Raw genomic sequence first — 23,154 nt, forward strand, 5'->3', positions numbered from 1 at the left:
GCTTCTCCCCATCAATCCTGATCTCTTTGGGTAGAATGGTGAGGAAAAACTCCAGCTTCAGTTGTGTTCCTACAACTTTCTGAGCTCAGATCCTTCCTGCAGCCACCTTGAAGTTGGGCAAAGATGATGCTGGGGCACACTGCATTCCTTTCCAAATGCTACTAAAAGTCCCAAGATTAAACATCACCAGAGAGCTGTGCAGCCACAACCTTAGGGCCCCAGGTGTTGCTCAGGGCCCAGGGGAGACAGCAGGTGGGTATTTCATCCCTGCTGCTGCTTTGGGGTGAGGTTGCTTGGTGCTGCTGGGGATTGACTCCTCTGCTGGTCCCAGGAGCCTCAGATAGAGCCAAAATCCTACTGCAAACTTGAATGCAAGTGTAAGAATATGCGGGAAAAAAAAACTCATTTTCTCCTACTATACTCTCACTACACAGAAGACTTCTGTGACCCCATATGCGTGTAGCTTTTCCAATTCAATTCAATTCTGACACTATTTACCTGGAGATAGCATCAGATCCCTCAGGTTGAGGGCTCAGTCCCACAGGAAACCCGTCCATTTCAGATGCTAGTTTTAAGCACAGGTTGTGGCCTGTGCTTCTGACTGACCTGCTATAAATCAGGGTTCCCATGCCCCCCCCGCCCCAGCTTAATTAATTTGCTAGTGTGGCTCCCAGAACTCAGGAAAATATATATTTACATATACTGGTTTATCATAAAGGATACTATAGGCCAGGTGTGGTGGCTCACACTTATAATCCCAGCACTTTGGGAGGCCGGGGCAGGTGGATCACCTGAGTTCAGGAGTTTGAGACCAGCCTGGCCCACATGATGAAACCCCGTCTCTACTAAAAATACAAAACTTAGTTGGGTATGATGGTGGGCACCTGTAATCCCAGCTACCTGGGAGGCTGAGGCAGGAGAATTGCTTGAACCCGGGAGGAGAAGGTTGCAGTGAGCAGAGATTGTGCCACTGCACTCCAGCCTGGGTGACAGAGCAAGACTCATCTAAAAAAAAAAATCATATATATATATATATATATATATATATATATATATATATATATAAAATCTCATTAGCACACAGGATTTTAGGAGCAATATGCCAGGAAATGGGGGACAAGATTAAATATGTATTTTGTAATATCAGAGCAACTGATGGGTACACGCTGTCCCAAAGAGCCAGGCTGCCTTTAGCTATAATGCTGAGGCCTCCATTAAGAAAGCTTCTTTGGCCTGGCACAGTGGATCCTGCCTGTAATCTCAACACCGGGAGGCCAAGGCAGAAGGATCACTTGAGGCCAGGAGTTCTCAACACAGTGAGACCTGTTTCTCTAAAATATTTAAAAATTAGTCAGGCATGGTAGCACATGCCTGTAGTCCCAGCTACATAGGAGGCTGAGGCGGGAGGATCCCTTGAGTCCAGGAGGTCGAGGCTGCAGTGAGCTATGCTTGTGCTACTGCACTCCAGCCTGGAGTGAATAGACCCTGGACAGAGTGAGACGCTGTCACAAACAAACAAACAAAAACAAAAAGAAAACTTCTTGGCTCTGTGACTTGATGCCAGACATATCTTCAAGAGATCTGCCTCTTCTATTTCCAAATACCACCCTTTCACCATGACCACAGTAATTCTGCTTTTTCCCCTAGTCAAATTTTCCCACTTTGGTGAATGGACGTGGCATACTCAGCTCTGGGAATTTGCTGCATTTTGTTAAATAAAAGTGTGCTTTGTAGTCGGCAGAATTGTTGGTTCATGTGTCGGTCTAAGTTACTGACTTCAAAAGATATACAGAACTGTAATAATAGCATTAGAATTTTCTTAAATATTAAGGACAAGATTGTATAAATGACTTGGACATGATGTACATTAAATTGGAAGTTAGCTTTTTATCAGGAATGGAGAGAAAGACATGGTCGATGAGACACAGAAGTAGAGAAGCAGAACATAATAACAAAGATTTTCAGCCTTTGGTCTTTGGATTTTAGACATTAAATTATATAAAAGTAAGCATAGTTTAAAAGTATATTAAAATGTTACTTTTGTAACTTACCATTCTTGATGTGTTTAACGATTAGCCTGAATACCAAGGCTGTTTATGTGGGGACATAGGCATAAAATGAATAAGGTAATTTTTACTTATAGAGAGATTGTTGCAAAATAACACAACATGGGCTAAATTAGTGAATATAGGATGAGAGCAAAATAATGCAAAGCAATACCCATTATCAATCCAGTACTTGCATGCTCATTATTATGTCTTGGAATCAGTTAAGAGAACAGTATTTTCACAGCTTTAAGATAAGAATGAAAAACATTAAATCCATCGTACAAGTAGCCGGACACAGAGTACAGAGTTCCAAAGCTATTCACATTGGGCCTGGGAAGTGCCCATCAATGGTGAGCTGGTATTCTCCGTTTTTTAGCATACTAAACTAGTTAAGAGCAAAGATTTTAACCTGAGAGAGACCTAGGTTTGTGTTCTGGTTCTGACAGTTCGTAGATGGGTGATCTTAGGCAAGTTGCTTAACTTTTGTGTACTTATGTGATTTTCGTCACCTGCAAAATGGGAACTATAATACCTTCGTTCCTGTTAATAGTCAAAATATTTAATGCCTGGTACATCTTGAGCACCAACCAATCAGAATGGACTCTGGTATTGCCTCAATGTTGGGAGCACCTGCTGTGCCCAGTGTTAACCCTTTAGTTTCAGAATTTGAGGACAAGGTTGAGGGGTCCCCAGGAGAAGAGTTGAGCCACTGGAGATATAGGGTGTGGTGTGGAGGATACTTGGGGAACTCAGGGCACTGAGTTCTTCACTGACCACTATGGAAGTATTTCAGTACTTTACCAACCATTTTAACCATATGGCTGATGTAACTATAAATAAAATATAGTTGTTGTGAGAATTAAATGATACATGTAAAGCACTTAGTTCATACCACCAAGCTTAACAAATGGTAGCTATATAATAGTTAATAGTGTCATAATAGGAATAAAATAATGCCCTCATTGGGATTAGAGAGGATTAAATAAGATAATGTGTTATGTATTTAGTTCAGGGCTTGGCTCCTAGTGAGTCCTCAACAAATAGTAGGCATTATTATTATTGATTCTATTGGTGTTGTTTAATGCCTGGTATGTGGATTAAATTGTATACAGTGGATTACAAGGCCAATCAGGGCCAAGAAAATGTGGATATATAGCTACTAAATAATTGCTAAACTCATGCTGTGAGATTAAATAAGATCATGGAAAATCATATAAAAAAACAGTGTATAGTTTTAAGAAAAACAAAGAGTAATTCCTACAAAACAATAATCTGGGAATACATCTTGTTTGTCATATAGTGAAAAATAAAATTAAATTAATAAGCATAACTGGATCTAACAAATTATTGGCTACAAATCCAGAAAAGGCACAATATAAAGGAACTGACAATAAAATAAAGTCAATTTTAGCATTCTTGAAGCAACTTGAATCTTGATTATTACTGATAATTTAAAATTTAATGATACATTTTCACATCTCTGGGACTTTAGAGATAAAAGACTTTTTTTTTTTTTTGAGACAAGGTCTTGCTCTAACACCCAGATTAGAGTGCAGTGGTGCAATCTTGGCTCACTGAAGCCTCAACCTCCCAGGCTCAAACGATCCTGCCACTTCCACCTCCTGAGTAGCTGGGACTACAGGTATGCACCACCACACCCAGCTAATTTTTAAAAAATAGATAAATAATATTTTTGACCAAATTAACAAGCAGGTAATAATTTTTCCTTATTAAAATATATCAGCTCAAATCTTGAGTCTTCAGAAAGCTTTGTTAAACTATACAATTTAATCCTTCCTCAGAAGGGTATACAATCCAAAATGAAGTGACTGTTTTAAAATCATCTGCTTACTCTTTTTTTAAAGTAAACATTCAAAACAGGATAATTTAATAGATTTGGGGTTTATGGGTTTTGAGCCTCTATTGTTTCTTGGCCCTCAAATCAATTATTACCAAACTGCTAATTTTACCACGATCTTAAAGTCTCCAGTGAACATTTAGTGGTCTAGTGGTTTGGAAAATGTGGTTGAGATGAAGTGAAACTCTATCGAACTTACCTTCAACTGAAATTAATATTTTCTTCTTAGGAGCTTTATTTCAGGCATGATAGTAAAGGTCAACAGATGATTTTTTTAAATTCATAAGGTAATAATCCTCACCATCATTACGAGGGAAGTATGTCTGAGGGAATCGACCACCGAAAGCAGCGCAGAGCCAGAAGTGAGGGTCTCACTTTTTTATTCAAAGATATTTTTCCACATTTGAATGGTAAACTCAAAGCTAATTTGCATTACTGATTAATCAATATTGTACCACAAGTTCTTTTATAGCCTCAAAAGGATTTTTTCCACTCAAGTAAGCCTGAGAGAACAAAGGTTGCTATTCATATAAACTCTGTTTGAACAGATTTTTTAAAAAACATTGTGCTTACAGTAATCAGATTGCACACCAGTATTAAACATACAGTGTGCATATATAATTTTCTGGCTTCTGTTGATCCATCAGCTTTCTAAAGGCTCAGTCTATCTGAATGATGAAATAAAGACAATTGCTTGCAGAGGAGGGAAACTGAAACCAATTGGGGATAAAGATAATAAAGATAGGTAAGAGCAAGATATTGAAGATCTACTGTCATCCACAGAGAGAATATTTTGTTGGAGAGAGAACTATAAAGAAGTAACAGACTTTGAGACTCCCCTCACTGTATATTCACAAAAGATGTCTTTCATTCCACAAGCATTTTCTTTGAATACCATATAGAGGCCTCATTTATTAATAACTAAATTTGTTATGAACCAAACTTCTGTGTTAGTTACAAGAATGTACACTGTTTAATAGTGTGATTAGAGTCACATTTAAACTGCAGGTTTTTTTCATTTTTTTATTTTTTATTTTTTGTAGAGACAGGGTCTTGCTATGTTGCCCAGGCTGGTCCCAAACTCCTGGTCTCAAGCCATCCTCCCACCTCGGCCTTCCATTGTGCTGGGATTACAGGTATAAGCCACACTATGCCTAGCCAAAACTGCAGCTTTCAATAAGTAGCCAAATCTAACAAGTATACTTTTATTCTCAGTCTAACATTTAATCAACAGAAAATTGAGTCAGGTGAGGAAAAAGGAGTTAAAGAACAGGCTGTACTGTATATGCTTACCTCTGATATAGAGGACAGTCTCAATCATTATTATTAAATGAAATATTCATATACAAATTAATACCACTGCATCTGAGTTATGTTAAAATAGATGCTCAATAACAGCAAATGCCTCACTTTGAAGAATGCACGTACTTCCTGTCATTTTCCCAGGTTGGATTCAGTGGTCCATCTCCCTGGGCTCTAACCCAAGGGTCAGGGAGATGCTAGGAACTGGGATAGTGGGAAAGGGCAGAGCGGGCAAGAGGAGGAAGGAAATCCAGGAAGATGAGACTTTTGGATGTCAACTGGAGACAAATTCAAACATCTTTGGGGATTAGAATCGGAGCGCTCATTTTAGGGAAGCTGGTGGGGACAATACCAATGCTACAAACCAAGTATTTTATCAGAGTTTTAACAGCAACTTGATAAAAGACAACAGATGGAGCTAAAAATAAAAATGGTGGATGCAACCTAAAAACTGGCATCTCTCTCAACAGACTATTGAATTCATTCACACAGGAGAAAAGTTGAATTCTCTTGTCTGACATATCAAAGCCCAATAAAGCAAAAACAAAATGTCATTCAGAATTCTAACGCAACCTTGTGGAATTCTCACACTCAACGAAGTTACCATTAATTATTAATACTTAGTGGAACTAAAATTAGAATTCACATGTATTATATTACTCAAGGTTAAGTGATATTTACATCTTTTTGTACAGGTACATACATAAAAACAACATACATGAAATGATACAGAGGAAGACATGTACATATGTTTGTAAGTTTGAAAAACTGTTTACCTTTCCTATTATGATTGAAGGCTTTTTTCCCTCCTTTTTCCACAGTGATGGGGGAAAGTCAGAGTGATGCATCTGACAGTACAGTGATCTCCTCTCCTTTACAATGATGATACTGATCCACCATCATATGACTGAATTGACTTTCTGGTCGTGCTATTGATTCCACTGAGTTACGTGCTCCCTGTTTTTGCCTTTTGGGGCTGGAAATGCAAGCCATGGTAAGGGGGCAGAGATTTTCCTCTCTGTAAAGCAAACGACCACTTCTAGGGGTTGAGCTACAATATTTTACCTCTTAATAACTGTGGATAAAAATCAAGCAAGCTAAGTAACAAAGCCACATCCCCTCCCCCATCTTCCCCTCTCTGCACAAGCATACAGATACATAAATGCATGCACACACACACATTGACAACATCACTCCTGCTTTGTATAGATGAGATGCAATCTTCTGCAGACAGGCTGCTTCTTCATGCAAGGTCACTGGGTGTGTATATGCTGATTAGCAAGAAGTATTGCTCCATCCAATAAAGTTATTATGTCTCTGTTGAATGATTAAGGACCTGGTCAGTGAACAAGAAAGTCTTAAATGGGAGCTGACAAAACCAACAATTTCTAAACTTTATCTTTTACTCCATGTATCTGTAATTTCCAACACAGGTATGGTCGGTACCTTTCTGAATACTCTCACCTACAATATTTTTATTATACTCAAGATGGTAGACATAAAATTGTGTTGCTGTTAATAACCTAATTCTGAAGCAGTGTCCCAGGTCTTAAACTATGAACTCCTTGAAGGCAAGGCCTATGGGACTCTTTGCCCAGGCACCTAGGACAATGGCTAGTGTTTGCTACGTGCTTAGCAAACATTTGTGGAATAACTGAATGGTGGCAGAAAAGGTGATGGTGGAGAGAGAGGTCCAGAGGTTAGTATCTGAACACCAGAATAGGAAAGTGCTTAGTATGATTTTATGAATGGGCCACATAAAACTGTCAGCAATTGATTGTAATGACACATTCATGTTGTATTTCACTAGGAATTATCTACAGGAAACCAATTTACCTCACCAGAATAGCAACACTGAATAGTCTGCGAAGTCTCTGACTGAATCAGTATCGTATAGGAAAACACCTCTTACTTCATTTGGTCTTTTCATCTAGTAAGTCATCTTCTTTTACCCTTTTTTACTCATAAAAGTCCATTTTATCATTGATGTCTAGAAAATTCCCTGATTTCTTCACTGATCACTTAAAATCTAGTTTGGTTTTTTGGTTTTTTGTTTTTTGGTTTTTTTTTTTTTTGAGATGCAGTCTCACTCTGTCACTCAGGCTGGAATGCAGTAGTAAGATTTGGCTCACTGCAACCTCTGCCTCCCGGGTTCAAGCGATTCTCCTGCCTCAGCCTCCTGAGTAGCTGGGATTACAGGCACCCGCCACCATGTCCGGCTAATTTTTGTATTTTTAGTAGAGACAGGGTTTCACCATGTTGGCCAGGCTGGTCTTGAACTCCTGACCTCAAGTGATCTGCCTGCTGTGGCCTCCCGAAGTGCTGAGCCACCACACCTAGCCGTAAAATTTCCTTACTCTTTATAGAACAGCTGGTCACACAAACGAACACTTGAGCTCTTGATGAATTCCACAAACTGAGTCCTTGCCCTCCAGAACAGTCTCATGGGGAAGACAGACATTAAAGAGGTTACAGCAAACAATTATATGATGACCAGTGTGCAAAGTACTTGGAGAGATACTGGATACTGTGGGAATGCTAATCTCTTGAACAACTAGCCACTTTCTTCCTGCCTCCCATACAGCAGTCTCTTTGAATCAGTATTTCCCAGTTCTCCACTTCCAACCCATGCTACTTCTTGCAACCTGAAAGAACGGTGCTTGTTTTCTCTTGGATTCAGCATATTTCCCTCTCTCTTACATTTTTTCCCCCCTTTTCACACCCTGCCTTACCTGGCTTCAGCCTTTACTCATCATTTTGTTTCTTTCCTGTCAATCTCCTACTCATACAAATTACATGTACAGTCATTGTAAAATAGTGAAAATATACATGTAATTATGGTGGAGGTAAGGAAATTGAATAATCTTCAGATTAGATTATTTGAAGCTCATTACCTCATTTTAAAATTAGTCTTTGTGGCATAATCATGAATAATTATGTCTTACATTTTCCTTTATTTCTCCTATTCAAAAAATATTGAAGGTGTCTTAAAAATATATATACAATATAATAAGATATAAAGGAAGTGAAGTAACCAACCAAAAAGAAATTAAGAATAGACAAAATAAGAAGTTGGGGTAAAAGTAATTCACAAAATATACACCATAGGGTCTGGGCACTGGCTAAAAGTAAGCCTCTGAATTTTTGAACAACCACCACAACAACGAAAGGAAGCACATTCAATTATATAATTCAAAATGCCCACAAGATTGTAAAACTAGTTGCTCAAGAAAAGCAGTTGGCCAGGAGCAGTGACTCACGCCTGTCATCCTAGCACTTTGGGAGGCCAAGGCGGGTAGATTGCTTGAGCTCAGGAGTTCGAGACTAGCCTGGGAAATATGGTGAAATCCCATTTCTACAAGAAATACAAAAATTAGCTGGGTGTGGTGGCTCATGCCTGTAGTCCCAGCTACTTGGGGGGCTGAGGCAGGAGAATAGCTTGAACCCGGGAGGTGGAGGTTGCAGTGAGACAAGATTGCATCACTGCACTCCAGTGAAACCCTGTCTCAAAAAAAAAAAAAAAAAAAGAAAGAAAAAAAAAGCAGTTATTTGTGGTACTAAATTTCTGCAGGCTCTTGTTAAGAGAACACAATGTGATAAGTTAGCGCGTTCTCAGATGCATCTCCACAGTAAAAACAGTCAGTCAGGGGTTTCTGAGGCTGCGTCTCCTGCCATCCCTAGACTTAGGGTATTTGTGTGATCCTAAACAGCAGTTTGGTAAAAGTAATCATAGGAGGAATCAAAAGAAGACTATCCAAAAAAAAAAGAGACTTCTCACAATTTTTTTTAATCTAAAGATAAAAATTAGAACACCCAAATACAGTGCAGATTTCAGGAAATCTTCCCTAAGTGTTACTTCTCGCGACTCAGCATTTCTGAAAATATCCAAAAAGCAGAGTCGTGTCAACGATTTAGAGCATATTCATTTGCATTAGCAGTCATGGGAACTAGGAATGGGGTTAATGCTGTGTTATAAAAATTAAGGAAACAGAGGAAATATTTGTGGGGTAAGCCAAGATTTTCCTTAGACAGCAATTTTGGATCTATTCCAATAGAAATATGAGGGCAATGTGACTCCAGAGGTTTTTGCCGTTGAACACAACTTGTGAATGCTTTAGCCCAGAAAATCTATGAAGCAGCTGTTAGCAAATACCTACCCAATGCAGTCATTTTAATCAGAAAAAAAAACTCATAAAATATCTAACCTCAAAAAATGAAACTTGTGACATCTACAAGATAAACTATTGTAAAACTAACGCCTCCTAGACAGTAAGCAATTTGATCTACGGTGCAGCACAGATAGCCCAAAAGTTGGTTAAGCGCCGCAGACTGTCTCAACGATAACAGTTTTAACAATTTTAGTTCTGCTGCAGCTGATCTGAGGCCACCAATATTTCTGTCAGTAATTCAATCAGAAGCCACTTGGCTATTTAACTTCCTTCCCTCCTTAACCCAAAAACATATACAACAAAGTTCATTCATTTTTTCCCCATTCTGTCTTTCATAAGAGAGGTGATAGAACCCCACGTCCAGTTCATCCAAAGATAGTATCAAGTTATTGAAAGACAACTTAAAAATAAGGAAGAAGGAAGGTACAGAACATATTTATGTTTTGTGTACTTTCTCACCTTTCAAAAAAGTGATCATTTTTGTGAGTTCTAATTCTCACATTGGCTTTGAGTATCAGTTCTGTGTAAGCATAAGTAGCCAAAAAATAAAGATGAATTCATATAATTGCCCACAATAGATATATTTGAGGAATTTTCAAGAAAAGATGCAAATATGCAATGAGAAGTTGTTTCTGATGAAATTCTTCACAAGGTGATAAAATATATAATCCTATTCAGTACAGAAAAGTTTGCTTGAAGTCTGTTCTTTCTTCGCCTAAGGTCTGGTCTGGAAATCCTGAAATGATAATCAGAAGGAAAATGCTTTTTAAATGGAATAATTTGTAACCTAGTACTAGATTGATGATTTTGAGGAAGTGAAAAGTTGTCCTTTTTTTTTTTTTTTTTTTGAGACAGAGTCTCACTTTGTTGCCCAGTCTAGAATGCAGCTGTGTGATCCTGGCTCACTGCAAGCTCTCCCTCCCGGGTTCACACCATTCTCCTGCCTCAGCCTCCTGAGTAGCTGGGACTACAGGTGCCTGCCACCAGGCCCGGCTAATTTTTTTTATATTTTTAGTAAAGACGGGGTTTCACCATGTTAGCCAGGATGGTCTCGATCTCCTGACCTCGTGATCCACCTGCCTCAGCCTCCCAAAGTGCTGGGATTACAGGCGCGAGCCACTGCACCCAGCCAAAAGTTGTCCTTTTAAAAAATGAGATAGAGCAGATTCTGATGCCCATCTGATAGCTCCATCACTATAGAAATATTTAGGGCAACAGATTGGCGAGGCTGTGTCCTTCAAGCAGAATGACCCTTGAAGAGTTCTGAAAGGCACACAACAGGAAGTGCCCTGGATCTAAAGATGGTGACCACCGGTCTCACTGCATAGTTTGGGATCTACTAAAGTTATTCAGTGTGCTTGGCTCTATATCACTTTGATGTTTTTCTCCATATCTACTCGGTCGTTGGCTTTCTTAGTTCATTTTACATTTACTGAGTACTCCTTAGATGCTGTGGGTACCAGAATGAATGAGCCACAAATGTCGACCTTAACAAGATCATAGTCTGTGCTTCCTATTGGTGGTCCAAGATGTTCTCATCAAGAAAAACAGCCCTCTTTGTTTTGTCTGTGTTATAGCTGAGAATACTGTACTGAACTAGGAGATGTTTTTCTCTTGGGAATGATCATGTCTCACAGTATAACTAGCACAGAATTACATTAACAAGTTTACTCAACAATAAGAACCATATTTACCATTTATTCAGTGGTTGTTATGAGATGCTGGTAAACTTACTCTCTCGGAGTTTCTGTTACTTCACTTGGTACAGCTTAACTTTCCAGCTTCCCTGCATCACAGCACAGCTTCCTGTAACAGTTTGTTACTTCTGGTTCTTTGCCAGTCCAGCACTTTTCAACTTAATGTTTCACTCTTGCAATAACTTCCTATCTGACCTTTCTTCTCTCTCCAACCTATCACATATAGTGTCTATGGACTAGTACTCTGATTTCATCCTGCCATTAACCTGATCAGAAAATTCCAGAGATTGCCCATTTCCTGTAAACTCTTATGACTAGACAGAAACTCACCCCACACTATGCCTCCCCTTACTTACCCAATCTCACCTCTTATTACACCAAGTTAGTTGTACCTCAAACATCTTGAGCTTTCTTGACTCTGTATTTGCTCCTGCATTTCTTCCTGTTGGAAAGTCTTTCCCTCCTACCTTCAGGCTCCCACTTCAAGTTCAGCTTAAATTCAGCTCCTTTCTTCTGAAGCCTTCCCCAACTGCTGTTGCTCACATCAATTTTCTGAAATGAGTGTCTACTGTCAGTATAGTTCTTTAGGACTTAATCCCATACTGACTTGGATTGTTATTTAACTGATTCTCCTCTGCAACTTCTTTTTCTAACTAGATTTTAAACTACCCAGAGAAAAGAGGCTCACCTTAAAAGTTGCCTTTGTGTCTCCTCCTAGTTTTAGGCAGTTGTTATGCATACATTTGATGTTCAACACATGTAAGAAATAAGTGTGGCTTGAATGAATTACCACTGGCTCCAAGCATTTTTTTTTCCCTTTCCTTTATAGCTGGTGCCTGCCTTCTTAAGTCCTTAAGTTCTGTATTTAGCCATCTCAATGTTTTTCAAACCTTTCTAACCATAACCAATAGGAGGAAATTGCTTTTATATTGTGACCTGATGTACATGTGTATGAAAAATTCACAAAACAATATGTGTAAGTACTTACTCTGTGTCATGTATTCTGCTGTTTTCTATTCTATTTTTTAAAATACAGATCATGACACACTAAACTGATTTCACCACCAAGTGGTTATAATTACAGTATTGTTGGGGCTCAGAAATCAATATCCCAAGTATAGTGTTTTGACATGCTGAACTGAAGAAGCCGCAAAATCTCTCTGGCCTCCCCTCTTTGCTCCACCATCTCTCCCAAAGCACACGATGAAGTTGAAGTTCCTTTATCTGCCCAAGATCTAGACCCATCAAAAGGAATAATTGTTTTTCCTTCCCTTCCTGTAAGACCAAGAATGTAACCACACCTAATAGACCCTTTGACAAAATAACATACAAGTTAATTAATCTCTGTTCCCTGATCCATTCATCTTCCCTAGTAACTTCCTCAACAGAATTCCTCTTCTCCCCACTCCCATAACCTGTTCTGCCAGGATGGTATATTAGCTTGTCAACCACTTAGGGGGTTGGCAATCACTCTATGATTCTCCCCATGTGCACACTGTGTGCACATTAAATTTATATGCCTTTTCTCTAATCTGCCTTTTGCAAGTTGATTTTTCTTCAAATCTTCAGAGGGCCAAGGGGAGAGCTTTCCCTTGACCCCTGCAGTATAAAAACGCTCTCCTATCTTATGCTCCTTGTATGAACATGAGGTGTATAGTACTGCTCTTAAAAAAATGCTTAAAATGGCCGGGCACGGTGGCTAACGCCTGTAATCCCAGCACTGTGGGAGGCCGTGGCAGGTGGATCACGAGGCCAAGAGATCAAGACCATTCTGGACAACATGCTGAAACCCCGTCTCTACTAAAAATACAAAAATTAGCTGGGCATGGTGGCGCACCTGCAGTCCCAGCTACTCGGCTACTCGGGAGGCTGAGGCAGAAGAATCGCTTGAACCCAGGAGACGAAGGGTGCAGTGAGCCGAGATCAGGCCACTCCACTCCAGCCTGCCGACAGAGCGAGACTCCGTCTCCAAAAAAAAAAAAAAAAAAAAAAAAAAAAACAAAAAAACAGGCTTAAAACACTACCTGGGCTGCTCATTCTGTTCCTGACAGTTTGAGCTTCAATTTGATCTTTACATAGTTACCCTGAGATTACTTCTTACCATATTCCACCAGAGCACTAGGAATCAAGCCCTTCCTTCTCCCAACTTCTTCCTTTTGAAATTTGGGGCACAATTAAATAATGATACACAAAGTGTTCTCCAGATCGCTATTTCTTATGTTATCTTGAAAAATTTTAGCGGCATATAAATAAAAATTTCCAGGCCTAATTTGTAATCAAACCATTTGCAGATGAATAAAAGTAGGCATGGCCATATTTTTATTTCTGGACGTAGCTTAAGAACATGAGCACTATTGCCTGACAATCCAGAATCTGAATCCTAGCTTTGCCAAATTAGTGTGAGCCTCCATTTCTGCATCTATACAAAATGGGAATAATACCTACTTCAAGGGATTGATTGGAGTTAAATTACAGCATACAAGTAAAGAACTTGATACAGGACCTGGGTGCTCCATGAATGGCAGTAAGGTTTTGTCACTAAATATATCTCAAAACTTCCTTTTAGGGTCATAAAGTAAGGTTTAGCCACAAGAATAAAAGTAAGATGACTTTTCAAATATCTAGCTATTTTTTGAAGTTGGATGATTTATAATATAAAATTCCATGTTGGTTTTACAGATCATAAATATCCCCAAAGAAAGATTCTATTTGTGGTGCTGGATAAGCATTATATAGTAAGAAATGTCTACTGAAACTAGAAGATTGAGGATACATATTCAACGACCTGCCTAGTCATGCTAATCTCATTTAGATTTGTTTTTTTTTTTTTTTGAGACGGAGTCTCCCTCTGCCGCCCAGGCTGGAGTGCAGTGGCGCCATCTCGGCTCACTGCAAGCTCTGCCTCCCGGGTTCACGTCATTCTCCTGCCTCAGCCTCCCGAGTAGCTGGGACTACAGGCGACCGCCACCACGCTCGGCTAATTTTTTGTATTTTTTAGTAGAGATGGGGTTTCACCATGTTAGCCAGGATGGTCTCGATCTCCTGACCTCGTGATCCACCCGCCTCGGCCTCCCAAAGTGCTGGGATTACATGGGATTACAGGCGTGAGCCACCGCGCCCGGCCGCTTAATTTTTTTTTTTTTTTTTTTAACCACAAACGTCTGTCGGTGAAGTGTGCTTTAATTCAGCAAAAATACAGCATTCAATACATATACATAACACAATATGTATACGGGGCTGCTTTTAAACAACGCCAAACCTTTAAGTCAAAGCCTTGTTCCAGTTGCTTGTATATTCCTTCTGAGCTTGTCATCCACACACTTTTTTAACCTAGGTCAAGTTACTGCTACGGGTGTTTTTGATTGCAGACGTTTGGCAGTTAACAGTAAAGAACTACCTTTTTATACAAATTATCTTCCCCTGAACCTGTCCAATTTAGCACACGGCAAGACAGAATATCTCATCCATTCTCCTAGAAACACGGGTCCAGGCTGTACCAGGCTCAGGGGACTTGCAACGCTTTCCAGTCACTTAATGGGTGTGATCAAGATTTCCCTAGCCCCGTCTCAGCCATTTGCTAAAGAAGAGGCCTGACTTGTGTTGAGACGAAAGCTCTGACAACTTGATGGAACCCAAACTGGGACCTCTGGGGGGGTTAACTTTCAGTCACATACGTTCAGGACTGTGCGTATGCATGTCGGGAGACGCGTGAACCAAAGAAGCCACAGAGCCCGAAAAAGACCTGCAACAGGAGGTAGAGACCGAGGAATCGGCCCCAAGCTGCAGACTCCGGAGATGGCCAGACCCACAGACACGACTTAATCCCACTCTCAGAACGGGGAGGAGGGTGGCAGTGGACAGAAACAGCGTTCGAGAACCCGGCACCTTTCCACGCTCGCTTCTTCCCGGACCCACAACACAGAAACCCCCCAACTCGGAACGGCGGCGGGGCGCGCCAGACCCCCCCCGGTCCGCGCACCCCCTTTCGTCACGTCCGGGGGCGGGCCGGGGCGCCGGGGGGCCGGGCGGGGCGGGGCGGGGGTGGGGTTGCGGGGGTGCTTTGGGTGACAACGGTCAATAATGAAGGTGGCTGCGGCGCGGCGGCAGGCTCAGCTGCGCCGGGCGGGGGCGGCGCCGGGGCCGCGCCTGTAGGACTCGGGGCCGACGCCGCGGGATGGGGACGCGGCGCGGGGAGTGAGGCAGTGGCGGCGGCGGCGGTAAGCGGAACTTCGGCCCGAGGGGCTCGCCCGCTCCCGCCTCTGTCTTGTCGGCCTCCACCTGCAGCCCCGCGGCCCCCGCGCCCCGCGGGACCCGGACGGCGACGACGGGGGAATGTGGCGCTGGATCCGGCAGCAGCTGGTAGGTGCCCCCGCCCCTCCACCTCCATTCGTCCGCCCCCGCGCGGCCTCTCGGCCCGGGGTGGCGGGGAAAGGCCGGCGGCGCGGAGCCGGGAGGCCAGGGCGTGGGCGCCCGGCTAGGCCGCAGCGGAGACGGGCGCGGGGCCCAGAGCCGGAGAAACCCCGTGCGGCTCCCGGGCTCGTCTCGCCTCCAAGCCCGGGCCGCCGAGGCTGGCGCCGAGCGGCCGGAGGCGGCCGCTTCTAGCCGGCGCTTCTCCGTTACTTCCTCCCCCTTGCCGCTCCGGGGCTGCTGTGGCCAGAGGCGGGAGTCCCGAGCGGGGTGGCGGTGTCCCCAGAGGAAACAGGGCGAGGGAGCTGAGCGAGAGTAGGTCTTGGGGAGATGAGAGAGGCGTGCTCTTCCTGCCTCGAACAATTTGGGACGTGTTTGGGTGAAGGGGGAGCGAAGAACCTGTCTTCTGCCCCCACTCGTCACGGACTTCTGGAAGCGTGTCACGATTCAGAGCTGTGTTGATTCCCGAGGAGGAGGCTGTCGTAGGTAGTCTAGCCCCCTCAGCGAGAGACGTTTCTCCCCAGGACCTGGAAAGGGGAAAGACTGTGCCAGCTCCCGGTCTAGCTTCGGAAACGATACGTATTGTACGATAGTTACGAACGATACGTACTGTCGTTTCCTTCCTACCTCGTCCTCACCCCACCCCGAGTGAAACTTTTCGAGTGTGAACCTTACTTTTTTCCCGTTCTCCTCAAAGCAGTTTGAACGAGACAGGTTTGGAAGGAAGAGTTAACTCTCCAGTATTATTGGAACATCTGGACACCACCAACAAAAAATCTTAGAAAAGGGTCATTTAAGGCCTATAAAAAGTGCCACCTTTCCCAGAATTAATTCAGACAGAAAAATCTTATCTGCCTCCTGGCAGCTACAGCGCAGAAAGTACAGCACTAAGGCAGCTGTGACAATTAGGACAGAAATTGCCCCTGGCTGAAGAAGCCTAACCTTATCTGTGTGATGAGGCCGGTTACTATTTAATTTCTAAATCGCATTAACTTAATGCTTCTACAAGTTGGCGTTTTCATTTACTAATTCTAAAGGCAGTGGTAAAATTTAGTGAAACAGGAACTATTTTTGTGGGACGAAAGCACTGATAACTCTTTTTCCCTTCTGCTCTAGAAAAGCATTTTAACGTTAAGACCAAGAAGTGTGGTGTTTCAGAGCCAGCCTTCTGTTACTTCGTTTTGCAGCGGGCATCATTCTCAAAAAAAAAAAAAAAATTTTTTTTATAAATAAGAACTGCCTACCACTCCCTCCTACAAATGTTGGGTCTCTATTTTTAGCATTGTAAATTCAGATATCCCAGATATATGCTTTATTAGGAAACCAAGCTAATGATGTCATTATAATACCATCTTGTTGTAATACTTTGGCTTTGTTGCAGTAAGCTGTAGCACAGTAATTTTACTCAGAAAGTTAATTATTACAGATTTGATCTTATGCTTTTGATTTGCCAAATCTTCGTGTATAGAGGGCTGATTTACCTGATGGTGTTTTTGTGTGGTAGGAAGATCATTTTAAAGTGGTTCTCTTGAAGCTTTTTTTAAAATATATTGAGACATCCTTTCTCACTGTTAGGTATTTTTTAGCCAGAATAAAATCCAATCCTGGTTGTATAACCACGCTCATCTTCAAGACAGAAAATCTGGTAATGTTTTTTAAAATGGCTTCAAATGAACCCAGCTAAAAGGAAGGGCCGGAAGTTGTGTGTGGTTATTTTACAAGGCAGCCGTCTTAACAGGGATGATTAACGAGTTGAACAAGTTGCTGTGCATAAAAAATGCTATCTCTGACATTTAGTTGCTCACCTCACTGGTTTTAAGTTATCAGATCCTCTAAGTATGTAATCATACTTGGGCCAATGTAGGACTTTGTGTCTCTGGTTAAGTTTGTATGATCACATAAATTAAACATCAAGGACCCTGGATACAGAGTAATGAAAGTATATTTTGCTATCCCAGTCATAGACAGCTATTCTAATTACTGCACCAGAAATTATTCAACTCAGGTAAAAGCTAGTTTAGATTATACTTCCAGTGGCTTAATGGATTGAATCACCACGACTTTCAGCAATGGGTTTATTTTAAAATGCAGATAACTAGGACAAATTTGGGGAAATTGACAAGCAAATCCTAAGGACAGGTTGGAGTTATAAGCATATTTAATTCGTTATATGAATCCCGATTTTCAACTAATGTCTCACAAAAAAGTCCTTTTATTACAGAAACAATGCCTATGCTCTAGTAATTTCTTTTTAATTAAAAAAAAGTGTGACTCCTTATGATGACAAAATATTTTCACTACTTGAGAAGATGGAAAAATCAGAAAGTTGACAGAAGCTTGATCTTTTCTATTGGGAAAGTAGGCTGAAAATAAAAAGATTGGAATATCCTTTTTTGTTTTTTGCTTTTTGGCACACAATGTTAAAGTTATTTGACACTAAGAATATTCTCTTATGGTGTCTTTGTGGTACAGTTAGTATTATTCAAAGTGTACTCATTTTCAGTACCATATTTTATGTATTAACTCATTAGAGATGACAATACCTTGATTATAATTATGGAAATGCCATTAGCTACTCACTGTATTCTAATATTTAGACCTGTACGGTAGCCATTAGCCACAAGTGGCCATTAAAATTAAAATTGGAGCCACATGTGGGTATTAAAATTAAAATTTGAATTCATGTGTCTATTTGCTGCCATTGGCTGCCATATTGGACAGTTCATATTTTCATTATCACAGAAAATTCTATTGGACAGCACCAATTTAGACTTTTAAATGAAAGTCTGTGTCGGTACATATTTGAATGTAATACTACATTTTTAAAGCACTTGCTGTGTGCTGGTATTAACAGATGCTGAATACCGGGGATACAAATGTTGGTCAGGGTCACACATACTCTACATAAGTAGACATTGGATACATGTTGCTGAACAAATAATTAATAGGTGAGGAAAGAAAGAATGAATCTGTAGTGTTGTTTCTGTGTTTAGAGACAAAAATGACCAAATTTAAGATTGACTAGCCCAGAAAAAAGTTAGAAAATGAGTAATTACACAAAAACAGTATTACTAGGATAACTGTTTCTTAAATTGTTCCATAAATGTAATCCCTTTAGATTGTATTGGCGATGGTGGTAGGAGGCTGCTAAGATTGTCTTCTGATTAACTGAGAAAAATGAGAAGGTCTTAATCTGAACTCCCTCAACTTTCTGTTCTTCCTCACACTCACCGAACTTGCTTATATTTTATACTGGTACTTAATTCTTCCCTTCACAGTCACAAGGAAGATGCAACCCTCTTTTCCAAGATAACAATTCCACTTAAGCTTTTGATCCTTTTCTTTCATTCTGCTGTCCATACTCCATCAGTTATCATTAGTATGTTTCTTTTCTTTCTCTTTACTTTTTCTCTTAACTTGTGAACATGTTCAAGCCTCTCTGCTACTTTTTCCTGTACCTGTAACTGGCAAATTCTTTTTAATTTTCTGAAAAACAGATCTATAAAACTGTGCTGGCTGATGTATTTGGAATGTGGCTAGTTTGAGTAGAGTTATTCTTACGTATAAAATACACATTGGATTTCAAAAACAGTATTAAAAAATGTAAAACCTGGCCGGGCAAGGTGGCTCATTCCTGTAATCCCAGTACTTTGGGAGGCCGAGACAGGCAGATCACCTGAGGTCAGGAGTTCGAGACCAGCCTGGCCAACATGGTGAAACCTCATCTCTACTAAAAATCCGAAAATTTGCCTGGCGTGGTGGTGGGCACCTGTAATCCCAGCTACTCAGGAGGCTGAAGCAGCAGAATCACTTGAACCTGGGAGGCAAAGGTTGCAGTAAGCCAAGATCATGCCACTGGACTCCAGCCTGGGTGACAGAGGGAGAGTCTGTCTCAAAAAAAAAAAAAAAGAAAAAAGAAAAAAGAACTCCCATTTTTTTGTTAGTTACATGTTGAGATATTATAATATTTTACATATATAGGTAAAGTAAAAAAAATTTTTGGAATTTTGTTTCTTTTTACTTTTTTTTTTTAAAGTGGTTAGAAATTTTAAAGTTACCTACGTGACTTGCATCTGTTGCTCATGTTCTATTTCTATTAGTGCTGCTGTATAACATTAAAAGTGAATTCCTGTATCCTGGTAAGAATAGTGAGATCCTGTCTCTAGGAAAGAAAAAAAAATTAGCTGGGCATTGTGGTACTGACTTGTAGTCTCAGCTGCTTGGAAGGTTAGTGTGGGAAGGTCACTTGACCCAAGTAGTTTGAGGTTGCAGTGAGCCATGATCATGCCACCACACTCTAGCCTGGGTGACAGAGTGAGACCGCCTGAAAAGAATAGTGAGCTCCTGTTTTTACAGAACACATTGTGGAAGTCTAGATATCTCACTTACTAGACTAGACTGTAAATATCTTAGGATAAGAACCATATCTTACTTGTATTTATATTCCTTACACTCAAGACAGCAGTTGGCCCATTGTAGGTATTCACCTGCCAAATGTTGGTTGAATAAATGAATGAGTATCAGATCTAATTCAGCATCAGTTTGAAAATACCTGCATTCTCTGCCTCTTTTCCAAGGAATGAATGAAGGAATAGAAAAAGGAAGCACTGGCCTAGGGTGGCATTTTTTTTGTGGATAAGTTTTAACCTCAAGAATTAATGTTTAAGAACCTAGATCTGTGAGTATGTGCTGCTTTATCTCTATTTTCAGACATATGTCCTTAGATACGCTGTTTTGCATTTGGTTAGGAAGAGGATAGAGCATTAGAGGAAACTCAGGTATTCCCAGCAACACTGAAGTAGGGACCTTGCTCCAGATCCTCTAAAGAGCCTTATGATTACCATTATTGTCATTAAATGTTTTCTAGACCTGTGCTATTCAACATGGTATCCACATATGGCTGTCGAAATGTAGGCACTTGAAGTGTGTCTACTCTGAATTGAGATGTGTGTGAATGAAATATGCAGTGGATCTTGAAGACTTAGTTTGGAAAAAGGATGTAAAATATCTCATTCATTTTCTAATTGATTTCATGTTGAAATTATATTGGGTTATATAAATATACATGTATTTGGTTAAATATTAAATGCTACTTGTTTATTTTTACCTTTTTTTAAATGTGGAAACTAAGAAAATTAACATATGTGGCTTAGGCCATATTTCTGTTCTACAGCATTGTTTTAGATTATGGTAACAATATATAATGCCTGGCATAGGCAGATTCAAGAAAGTTTTTGATTCTAAGGACTTTATGATTTTACCCAGGCTTTTTTTCTGTGAGTTTTCTATTTTCAGAGTGTTGGTCTGCATTATATCTAAGAGACTAGAAGCTGCCTGATAGACTAACTGCATCTGGTCCCTTGGAAATAATTTATCAAGTCAACATCGACTGCTGTGGGGTTCTAGATTTAGCCATGCTGTTTATTCTTCATTTTGTTTCTGCAGTTGTCTGAGTGCTGATCTTTTTTTTTTTTTTTTTTTTTTTTGGATACAGAGTTTCGCTCTTTCGCCCAGGCGGAGTGCAGTGGCGCGATCTCAGCTCACTGCAAGTTCGCCTCCTGGGTTCCCACCATTCTCCTGCCTCAGCCTCCGGAATAGCTGGGACTACAGGCGCCCGCCACCACGCCCAGCTAATTTTTTGTATTTTTAGTAGAGATGGGGTTTCTCCGTGTTACCAGGATGGTCTCGATCTCCTGACCTCATGATCCGCCCGCCTCGGCCTCCGGAAGTGCTGGGATTACAGGCGTCAGCCACCACGCCCGGCCCGAGTGCTGATCATTCTAAGCAAGATAATATTCATAATTAGCTTAGTTTTTACTAGAAATATGCATTTTTATTGTTCAATTTTAATTTTTTTATTCTCAAAAGGAAGTAAACGTGTATTTTTTTAAAAATATCAAAATGAAACTCAAGATTTGAGTTTATAAACATAGTTGAAAGATTTTATTCTCAGGTATTCTTTATTTTGCTTTTTTTCCTGGAGTTTCTCTGTTATAAAATTTAGTATAAGAAAAACATTCTAGGCCAGGTGTGGTGGCTCAAACCTGTAACCTCAGCACTTTGGGAGACACACAGGAGGATTGCTTTGGGCCAGGAGTTTAAGGCCAGATTGGGCAACATAGTGAGACCCTGTGTCTACAAAAATTAAAAATTAGCTGGGCATGGCGGTGCCTGCCTTTAGTCCCAGCTACTTGGGAGACTGAGGCAGGAGTATTGCTTGAACACAGGAGTTGAAGGCGGCAGTGAGCTATGATTGTGCCAGTGCATTCCAGCCTGGATGACAAGAGTAAGACCCTGTCTCTAAAAAATAAAAATTAAAAAAAAGAAAGAAACAAAAACATTATTGATTGGATATTTATATGGGAAATACTATGAGACTTATTTTTAAGCCAATACTTCAAGTTAGAAATTATATATATAATTTTTTTTTTGAGATAAGGCCTCACTTTGTCTCCCAGGCTGTACTGCAGTGATGTGATCACAGCTCACTGCAACCCCAAACTCCTGGGCTCAAATGATCCTCCTGCCTCAGCCTCCTGAGTAGCTAAGACTTCAGGCATTTGCCACCACGCCCAGCTAATTAAAAAAAAAAATTGTAGAGATGGGGATCTCACTATGTTTCCCAGGCTGGTCTCAAACTCCTGGACTCAAGCGATCCTCCTGTCTCAGCCTCCCAAAGTGCTGAGATTACAGGTGTGAGCCACTGTGCCCAGACGATGTTTGTATTTAATTTTTTGGCATATGTGGTTATAATGCATTCAGTAAACATTCACCTGTATTGTGAATGACATGCATTGAATTTCTGTTACTTCTCAGCACTTGGGAATGGCTCTGAGGGAACTGTTTGACTCTTGGGTGTGCTTAGGAGAAAACTAGAACACAAATTTTTTTGCTGACTGGCTCACTTAAAATTGTACAATTTTTAATTTTCTTATTTTCTTATCCTATACATGGTATTGGCAAATTCTTTTGTTTTTTTTTTTTTTTTTTTTTTTTTTTTTTTTTTTTTTGAGACGGAGTCTCGCTCTGTCGCCCAGGCTAGAGTGCAGTGGCGCGATCTCGGCTCACTGCAACCTCCGCCCCCCACCCCCCCCAGCCCCACCCAGATTCAGGTGATTCTCCTGCCTCAGCCTCCTGAGTAGCTGGGATTACAGGCACGTCCCACCATGCCCAACGGATTTTTTTGTATTGTTAGTAGAGACAGGGTTTCGCCATGTTGGCCAGGCCAGTCTCGAACCCCGGACCTCAGATGATCAATCCACTTCAGCCTCCCAGAGTGCTGGGATTACAGGTGTGACCCATCCCACCAGGCCTTCCTTTGAAATTTTTAGCATGTAGTTTATCCTCCTTAACATTAAGTTATGGCTTATGCAGATAATCATACTTGTTTCTCTTTAAAACTATTAGATTGTCCAAAATTTAGATGAAATACCAAATTAAGGATATTAATTAGTTAAGCTGTGTCTGTCTCCACATTTTAATTGGAAGTGAAGTTCCCCCTCAGGAAAGGAGGAAGAATAGGATGATATGCATAGGTATCAATCATTCATTCATTCACCTACATTTTGGAAAAGTTAGGAACAGAAACAGATGTTGTATATATGTAGCTTATTCTTACTGTGTGAAGCCGGTAAAGCTGGTACAGGTTATTTTTATTCTTTCTTTAAGCATTA

At 40.7% G+C, this 23,154-nt stretch overlaps 1 protein-coding gene and 1 long non-coding RNA gene across 8 annotated transcripts in view; one reads left to right on the forward strand and one right to left on the reverse strand.

The window, feature by feature from the left end:
- Positions 1-4,269: 4,269 nt before the first annotated feature.
- Positions 4,270-15,051, reverse strand: LOC134809508 (uncharacterized). The gene is made up of 3 exons (XR_010155397.1): positions 14,817-15,051; positions 9,837-10,113; positions 4,270-6,544 (listed from the first exon to the last, which is right to left on the reverse strand). It is a non-coding gene; the product is annotated as an uncharacterized LOC134809508 (long non-coding RNA).
- A 67-nt stretch (positions 15,052-15,118) lies between these two features.
- ATP11B (ATPase phospholipid transporting 11B (putative)) overlaps positions 15,119-23,154 on the forward strand; it is a 125,232-nt gene continuing 117,196 nt past the window's right edge. For 4 of the 7 annotated variants that reach the window (XR_010155398.1, XM_016942344.4, XM_016942349.4 and 1 more), the window contains exon 1: positions 15,137-15,433. Coding sequence is in view for 5 of the 7 variants with exons in the window: in XM_016942344.4 (XP_016797833.1) it covers positions 15,407-15,433 (27 nt within the window). In the remaining 2 variants the exon portion in view is untranslated. Of the gene's footprint in view, positions 15,434-23,154 lie in introns of all 7 variants that reach the window. The other 3 variants (XM_003310129.7, XM_016942348.4, XM_063806420.1) reach the window with 3 other exon arrangements.

This window comes from Pan troglodytes, chromosome 2 (assembly GCF_028858775.2).
Source record: "Pan troglodytes isolate AG18354 chromosome 2, NHGRI_mPanTro3-v2.0_pri, whole genome shotgun sequence".
Taxonomy (NCBI): Eukaryota; Metazoa; Chordata; class Mammalia; order Primates; family Hominidae; genus Pan; species Pan troglodytes.